Genomic DNA, 8,554 nt, shown 5'->3' on the forward strand with positions numbered 1-8,554 from the left:
CAAATTGCAGTCTTGGTGTTTTGAACGGTGAGTTTGACGATGCGAATCGTCATCATTGGCCAGCTGAGTTTTAGCCGGAAGGGGATTGGTGGGAAAATTAGCGGGCTGCCACGTGATGCCGTTGGTCCGTCGCGGTCGCGCATCCAGCCCTGCAGATCCCAACGACATCCTACCCATCAACACCTGCATCTGCATATACGAACACTCCACGTTGTATCCTGTTTCTAAACATATCTTATCGCGTTCCCTGCTTACGGGTGTCGTCCATCCCTTCCGTTGCACGCGAGGTGTGAGCCACGTGTTTACGGTGCTGGTCCCCGGGTTCGCCAGCGGGAATGTCGGCTAACAAGTTGTATAACCCGGATCAGAGCGCTGTGAACACGCGTTGGATAGAGCCCTGGACTGAGGCATTTAGAGTAAGTGTCAGCTATCTGCACTCCGTGCAGTCATCAGTGAAGTAGTCGCACGGTGTTGGGGTTGTGTTCCATCACACGTCCATGCGCGGTCTTCGTGGCACCATTCCAGATCCGTCGGCTCATGCTCGACATACGCAGTATCAGCGAACAGAATCGCTGACTGATGGTAGGCACAACGAGATGTAGGGCTTCAACTTCCCATCAACTTCCATACTACGCCAGCTGTATCGTTAGCTCAAGCCTGCTTCACGAATAACCAGTACGAACATAATGCTTTCCAAAAGTGCTTCTCAAACTTGTTAGCTGTCGGCTTTCGACAATTCACAGTCGATACTTACTGGGATCCGCTACGTTCAGTATGGAGTCTATGTCCAGTGGAGTTACCCCAGTCGAATGAAGACAGCTCAGATGAGGGTGCTTTACCAGTGGCGACGGGACCAACAGTGGTGCCTACAACTAACAGATTGAGTGCGGATACTCCTCTATCTACACTGGAAATTCCTCCACAGCTTGGAAAACGCCAGGAGACGTTGACATCGGCTCTTGTGTCTGCAGAGTCATCATCGGGCTCAACAAACACGGTATCATCTACCCCATCTTCGTCTTCTACATCGTCGACGAGTGCAGCAACGCCGACCATAATCGACTTCCCCACCCCTAATGGACCACCGCTCCTGCAAATCGGGAGCTACAATTGTACATCTCTGATGACGCTGGATTTGCTCACGGGTATCGTAGAGGACTTTCTCGAGATTACAGCTACTACGACTGATGCTGAGATAACCATGTTCACGTTCAACGTGCATGCTGCCTCGTCCATCACCGATCCGGACGCCCCAGCACCGAACCTTGCGCAAGACCAGCTTCCTGAAGACGGGCAACTCCTTAGTGATGTGTTGCAGGGTAATCTTTCCGATAACACCCTTACGCCAAACGCGTTGGATGACCAACGCGCAAACTTAAACAGCTCGTGGTATGACGTTGATTGGTCCAACCGCCCATTGATTGGTTACTACGATGACTCCAAAAATGCCGATGGACAGCTGTTCACACAAAGTGGATGGCCTACAGAAGCTTTCATGGAGTTCAAGCAGCTACGTCGGGTTGTCGTTAGTTACGGCACAATCGATCCGCAAATGGACAAGTACAACTTCGGACCAGATCTCGAATACGTTTTCCCTCCCGGAACTATCATCGACGAGCAGTCAGTATCGATTGGCTCCGATGGGCGTGTAACTTCTGGATGCTTGTTTGCGTCTTCCGACAACACCTTGACTTCAACAAGAAACTCGTCTTGGGCTCTCGCTGATGCACCGTCACTTGATGTTAGCGCGACGCCGGACTTTCAGTCAACTATACCTTCCATTACCAATCTTACCGCCTGCGGCATCACACCCTTCCTCAATCAAACCCTCGCAAACACAACTGCAGACAAGAATCCTTTACCCTACGCCGCATACGTACACTCAACATTATGGACCTTCGCACCTGGGCAGCCTCTCAATTCCTCTGGAGAAGGCGACGACACAAACGACAACCGCTGCGTCGTCATGATGAAGTCGCCATATCCACAGCGCTGGCGCATAGAAGACTGCAACCAACGCCATCGCGTGGCCTGCCACGATCCACGACAACCCTACAATTGGCGTGTATCGGACGACTCAACCTACTACGCGAACGCTGAGGGCTATTGTCGGGACCCATATCAGTTCAGCGTACCTCACACCGCGCTGGAAAACTCACATCTTTATTCTGCCTGGCAAGCTGCCGCTCCTGATGAAGATGCGCTGTATATCAACATGAACAGTCTGAGTGTGCCGGATTGCTGGGTCATTGGTCTCAATGCGACGTGTCCATATCTTCCTACTACTGACACCAACCGTACGCGTATTGTCGTTGTGCCGACAGTTGCGGCTGTAATTATCTTCCTGCTAGCTGTGCTTACCTTTTTCATCAAGTGTGCAGCAAACCGGAGAGAGAACAAGAGGGGAAGAAAGAGAAGATTAGTCGATGGTTGGGAGTACGAAGGTGTTCCTAGTTGAAGTGAAATGGCTTTTGGCATGTCGCCAGGTTTGGTGGTGAGAATACATGTAATGTTTAACTTGGCCGCGCATACGTTGAGGCTTTGCTTCACATTCCCATCTTCAAGTCACTCAATTCACTGCAGATATGCAAAAACCTGGAATAGCATGATGAGCCTACACAGTCAATGGCAGATATGGTGAATGGCGCCTTCCTGCCAGGCTCATCATTGTCAGTATATCCACAATCCCCTCGACAAGGTAGGACTTCCATCGTCAACCAATCACTGACATCAACCTCAAGAGCATGTTGCGCAAGTTCTCATCCAAGATCGCCGCTCATCGCTCAGCTGAGTCGCCGAAGAACAGTTCGCAGGCCTCATACCAACCCTCTCACTTCTCGACCCCAGCGCGAAAACCATCGTTCCACGGCTCTCGCTACTCGGAACTGCCATCATCGGGCCCCGTTCCAACGCCACGCTCTTCGGACAGAGCACCATACTCTGCCACCGGCACGCCACGCGGATCCGATGGCGCACCCTACTCCGCAACCCATACATCACACTCGTCCTCGCAACCTCCCATATCCCTCGCCGAGACACCACGATCCTCAGCCTCCGCCCCTCGTCTGACCGTAAAACACTACCTCAGCCCACCCCCACCAAACATCCCCTACGACGAAGCCGCATGGGCCAAACACGACTACCTCCTCTACTCCGTCTCAGCCCGCGCCTTGAACCTACACCGAATGACCCTCGATATCGAAGCCCGATGGCGAGCTGCCGAAGCCGCTACACCCCCCTCGAAACAATACACCATCGGTCGCGCAGCACACATTCCTACATTAGTAGAAGTACATCAGTTGTTAGCGCGGATCAATACATTGAAGAGCGAAGAGCGAAGATGGAGAAAAGACTGGCATCCGAGGAGTCCGATGCTAAGGTATCCCGCTTGGGGGAATGTGTATGGCGAGGCTATGGGTGTTAGTACAGGGGAGGGAGAGGCGCCGTGGGATGTGGTTCAGAAGCTGGATGCAATGGTTGAGGGGTTAATGGAGAGGGTTAAGGAGATATGACGGTGTTTATTACTGTCCAATATATCAATTCATTCGAGCGCGTGTTTCAATAGAACAATCCCGCTCCTGTTTCAAAGGCTTCCTGCAACTTCTGATGTAGCTCTATCACGCCCCTCATCGGGGATATTGGCTGCTCATTCTTCGTGAGTCCCAAAGCCTCCGCATATTTCGACTGCGCTGCTGGTTCAGTGTCCCAAGGATGTTCTGGTCGCGCGGCCTTCCCTTCATCATTGCGGGCCCACTCGTAGAGCTCCCATGTCCGTTCACAGAGGATAGCGTACGTTCGAAGAGTCCTCCGTTTCTCTCTGATACTGGCTCGCTCTTCGCGATCGTTACTGTAATGGAGGCTTCGATTAAGGCGCTGGTGGATGGAGTCGACTCGCGATAATATCTCGCGCGCTATCTCCCAGCTTCCTTCGAGGACCTGGTCGTGTACAGGCCACATGAGGTTAGACATCTTGCGGCAAGAGTTTGATCGAGCTTTTGTTGTGTTAGTATAGATGAGTGAGTGGGCTGTGTGGGAGCGCGAGCGTGAGATAACTCTTATACGTTCTGGAAACTACAACGCTCAATAGTCGTGGAATGAAGTGGTCTATAGACTACCCGGAGCATGTGACTGATAGTTCGCGAAAGTGAATCGCTGATATCATATGTTGCTGTCACCTATTAGATCTAGCCACTGATTGACATAGCTACTGAATGTCGTAAACTTGGTGGCACTTCATGCGACACGTGTGCGTTGAAGTTTCCGCTGGGACGCGCTCTAAAGGCGCGTAGTTGCTGTTGGATCAACGCTTCAAACATCGGCTTTTGAATCTCAGGTATTTGTAGGGTCATAGGCTTAGCTGCCAAGTAGTTGTTGTCTGCAAAGTTCCATGTTAAGCAGCAGTAGATTAACTTGAGCCTAATCAAAGACATACTGACTGTGCTTCGCCTGGCTTCATTGGGTATCTTCCTTTTGTATACATTCCTTCCTATCTCCTCCAAACGCACATTTACCTCTTGCGTGCCAGACCCAAAAGCGACGCAAATGGGTCGATACCATTGATCATCGGCATGGGCTTAGGCTTAGGCTTGGGCTTGGGCTTGGGCTTAGCCTCTTCCTCCTTCTCCTCCTTGAGGACCATGGCGGGTAGACTTGGAGGTAGCTTCACGATGATCTTCTCGCGAGTCGCTTCTACCTGTGGTATGTGCCTGCTGGTGTCTTCTTCGTCCAGCTTCTTCATCTTCTCCTTTGTTTGTCTCAGGCGCTCAGCGAGACCATCAGCATAGCCGAGTTTTCTTCCTATCTCGATGCCGCGTTGCATGTCGACCTCCTTGCTCTGATCCAACCCTGTCTTCAAGCCCTCCGCTTGCCCTTGCTTGAGCCCGATAGCCAGCCCTTCTGTCATACCAGCACTGTGGCCTTCCTTGATTCCTTGGATGTGTCCGTCGTCTTTTCCAGCGTCGAGGCCGCGCTGGTAGGCTTCTTCGCGAGCTTTAGGCAAGAGATCCCAAAGGGAGTCTGTCGCCGCGTCGGTCTGCGTCGCGCATGACGCTGTCTCTGCGGAGGTTTGAGTGGACTTCGAGACCGAAGTGTCTGATTTGCGTTCAGTGAGGTCATTGCAGAAGGCATGATCATACATACTGGTATTGAAAAGACCCAGGAGCGTTTGATAGATGGCAAGCTAGCCTGTTAGCAAAGGCAGGTGGCTTGGCATACGTTGGCTTGCCTGAATCTGCTTCAGTTGTGCCTCATCGAGTTCTTCACGCTCTTGCTGAAAATCAGCGAGGAAGGTCTCGAGCGAGACGCGATTCTGCTCGACCTCGTTGTGCTCACGGGTGAACTCGAGCAGAGCCTGCAGGCGGTCTGTTTTAGGCATCTTTGGCATGATGCAAGTGCGGAGACGATGTTGAGAAGGCAAGAAGAAGATTTGGGTAGAAGGAGCTGTCAACAAACGCGGGTCTTGGCAGTAGTCAAACGGGCAGGCGGTACAGAGACGGCTACACCTCACATCGGTCACCTATCAGATGCTCAATCTCATTGACGTCTAAAGATATTGTCGACGCATACATGCTCCTGTTGCTTGAACTTATTGCGGCACATCGTGATTCACGACTTCGACATTGTTTCTAGACCTGTCAGCCGAATGCAGTTACCACCAACTGGCGACGACACTTACCCAACAGGATCCACTACAAAGGCAGCGTAGTAGTTTGGATGATACGGTCTCAAGCCCGGCTTCCCATTGTCTTTCCCACCGGCTTTCACCCCCTCTTGATGGAACTTCTCAACTGCATCTCGATCAGTGCATCGAAATGCAAAGTGTGTCGCAGCTGCTTCAGCATCGCCCTTGCCAAAAATCCAGAAAACGGTGTTCAACCTGTCTGGGCCTAGGCCAACACCCTGCCCACCAAAATCCATTTGTTTGCTGTAGCCGAGCGGTGCAAGCGCGGCCAGGTACCAGGCCGTGACTTCCTCGAATCGCGACGCTGGGACGCTGAGGCCGATGTGATCCAGCATTGTAGGAGATGGCTAGGTACTGGAAGAAGAAGATGTGTATTGAATATCTGTTGGAACTGGAGAGACCGGATCGGATAAAATTGAGTGTATCAACTGGATGACTACTAAAGGAAACTTGGGATGAAATTCTCTGCTATATACCCGAGCGCCGAGCCGTTACGTGGCTATAATCAAGCCGGCTTGGCCAATATCAACGGACTCCAAATTCGACAATGTTTTAGGTACATACATGGGCTTAAGGGGACGGCAAACTTCACCATTGCTCATCTATCACAGCTCATGGGAATTGGAAATCTGGACGGAGGCTGACAGCGGGGTCGTACTAGTCCATTCCATGCCCAGTAAGCACCCACGCTGTCAGCTGCTTTCGCGATAGTAGGTTCCAGTAGAGCTAACCGTCTCTTTTCTTTCTTTGCGACACAACACTGGTGTGCAAAGAGGCGTGATCGGATAGAGGGTGGTTGGTGACGGCGCAGGGCTTACGACGGGCCATGGCTTAGGACGGAGTTGAATGACTTCTGGCTTTCCAGCAACCGGGGAAACGCTCGGCGCTTTGCAAGTTTATCCAAAACATCCTAAAGAAGAGACGTGCGGCAAACATGGAAAGGTTGAAGGAAGAGGCTACGACGCGGGGTCGCGGAGTCAGATACCTTGCTGACGCTAACAGCCCTGTCGATCATCCCTGACGCGTCGACGCGTTCACGCGTTCGGACGCTCTGGACACCTCCCAGCCGTCGCGTTCAACAACATCAACACATCGTCCGACCATGCCAAACAAGAAGAAGATCAGACAGGAGACTAGGCGGGAGACCACGATCGATCGCGAAGAGCGCGTCAAGATAAAAATCGAATTCAATCTCAAACGAGTTCAGAGGCTCGTCCAGCTCCCGAGGACCGACATCGTTCATAAGGCGCTTGCCTATCATCGAGATCAGATCACGCGCCTACACAAGATTCAAAAAGGATTTATCGAAGAGAGGAAACGCGTCCGCAATGCAATGTTGCTAGAGATAGAACAGCATTGTTGGACCATGATGCAAGGACATGGCTTTGATGATCTGCTTACTTCGGATGATGCCCCAAACCGCGATCCACCCAATCTCGGAGATCAAGACCAAATGGCCATCGATCAACCCACGAAGCATGTCGCCAACGCCCAATTCGATTGGTCGCAAACTTCCAGGGTAGTGGAGTTGATTTCGCATCAAGAAGACGAGGAGAGAGCTCGTTTGACAGCCGGCCAACCGCCTCATGATCCGTTTGCGCCAATCGAATTTATTAGCGATAAAGCATTCGCTACTCTGCCACACCAGCTTGTCCTGTTAGGGCGACTTAGGACTACACCTCAACTAATAGAAGCCTACCCATATACAAAGGCTTATCTAGAGAAACCACCACTCGACAGCAACCACGATCGCTTGCAGAGCTTCCGAAAAGATGCTATCTCAGCTATCGAGGCCTACAAAAAGCAATGCGAAGCCGAAATGAAAGATGTACAGTCTACCGAGAAGCAAGAAGTCCGGGCCCGGATCTCAAACTCAAGCAAGCTTTGGCCAATGGACAAGTTCATACTGACCTTGGCGACATTCATTCCCCAGGGCTCCTACACCACATATGCAGCCATACGCGAGTGGGCGAGTGATGCTGGAAACGACCTAGATGACGAGGAACCATGCTCAGCGCTGAGGAGAGCAAGCCGAGCTTTTGGCATCAGGGAAGTCCCCAGCTATCGCGTTATCAAAGCAAACAATGGGCCAAATCAGACTGGCTGTGATTGGGGTGATCATTTGCCTGATTTCCTAGAACAGACGAGGATTGAGCTGTTTGAGCACGACAAGATCGAATTTGATAAGCAGAAAAGGATGCTCGGGGGTAGACCGTTCACATTCTACAAGTTCCGGGATCTGATGAGGGGCACCACGATGGAGGAATGGGTCGACAAGCTCCCCTCCCGCCCCTCCCAGTTCGAAGGATAACATCCATCCTTTTTGCTTCAGAGAGGAGCATGAGCGCGCCATGCAGTGTTGCCCTCCTCAACTACAACATACCAACACGCAGTATCGTGGGTGCGTCCGCTTGTTGGATCGGATCGAACGTCATGCTGAGCGCCTATTACCATGCATGCGCTGGACTGCTGCTTGAAGTTGGCTAGCATTCGAAAGTGCTCTCATATATCCAGAAGCCCTATACAATACCAACGATAAGCGATCACTATCACCGCAAAAACCAGGAATACATCCTAGGGGCTGTATGCACATACTCGAGCAGCAACAGAATACAGCGACATCGATTAATCTCCACCAACACAACGACTACCCGGTACGACGGCTCGGAGGTTTCATTCGCGCCTGAGAGAAAGAAAGGGGGTCTGATTCTGGCTATCACGCTCCATCATGTACTTGACTTTCCCTTCGACCAGTCAACGTGTGCACGTCGTGTCTTCGTAACATGGCACACTGGTTGGAGATCATTGCGCAAAGCATTTGACTTAGCATCAGCAGAGATAAGGCCTGGAACCAGATGCAACGAGGGAGGGGGG

The 8,554-nt window shown here is 51.7% G+C and overlaps 5 protein-coding genes across 5 annotated transcripts; 3 read left to right on the top strand and 2 right to left on the bottom strand.

The window, feature by feature from the left end:
• Window positions 1-1,123: 1,123 nt before the first annotated feature.
• Window positions 1,124-2,458, top strand: J4E85_009586 (uncharacterized protein; the record flags this gene model as incomplete). Its single annotated transcript, XM_051473806.1, has 1 exon — window positions 1,124-2,458. One exon carries the CDS (start codon window positions 1,124-1,126, stop codon window positions 2,456-2,458), a length of 1,335 nt encoding a protein of 444 aa, XP_051322591.1.
• A 286-nt stretch (window positions 2,459-2,744) lies between these two features.
• Window positions 2,745-3,512, top strand: J4E85_009587 (uncharacterized protein; the record flags this gene model as incomplete). Its single annotated transcript, XM_051473807.1, has 1 exon — window positions 2,745-3,512. The coding sequence occupies one exon, from the start codon at window positions 2,745-2,747 to the stop codon at window positions 3,510-3,512; it is 768 nt and encodes a 255-aa protein (XP_051322592.1).
• Window positions 3,513-4,507: 995 nt separating this feature from the next.
• On the bottom strand, window positions 4,508-5,383 carry J4E85_009588 (uncharacterized protein; the record flags this gene model as incomplete). Its single annotated transcript, XM_051473808.1, has 2 exons — window positions 4,508-5,091; window positions 5,215-5,383. 2 exons carry the CDS (start codon window positions 5,381-5,383, stop codon window positions 4,508-4,510), a joined length of 753 nt encoding a protein of 250 aa, XP_051322593.1.
• Window positions 5,384-5,584: 201 nt separating this feature from the next.
• On the bottom strand, window positions 5,585-6,015 carry J4E85_009589 (uncharacterized protein; the record flags this gene model as incomplete). Its single annotated transcript, XM_051473809.1, has 2 exons — window positions 5,585-5,624; window positions 5,675-6,015. The coding sequence occupies 2 exons, from the start codon at window positions 6,013-6,015 to the stop codon at window positions 5,585-5,587; spliced, it is 381 nt and encodes a 126-aa protein (XP_051322594.1).
• Window positions 6,016-6,782: 767 nt separating this feature from the next.
• On the top strand, window positions 6,783-7,991 carry J4E85_009590 (uncharacterized protein; the record flags this gene model as incomplete). Its single annotated transcript, XM_051473810.1, has 1 exon — window positions 6,783-7,991. The coding sequence occupies one exon, from the start codon at window positions 6,783-6,785 to the stop codon at window positions 7,989-7,991; it is 1,209 nt and encodes a 402-aa protein (XP_051322595.1).
• Between the last annotated feature and the right edge of the window lie 563 nt (window positions 7,992-8,554).

Source organism: Alternaria conjuncta (genome assembly GCF_024043145.1).
Source record: "Alternaria conjuncta strain BMP 0040 chromosome Unknown scaffold_17, whole genome shotgun sequence".
NCBI classification, from domain to species: Eukaryota; Fungi; Ascomycota; class Dothideomycetes; order Pleosporales; family Pleosporaceae; genus Alternaria; species Alternaria conjuncta.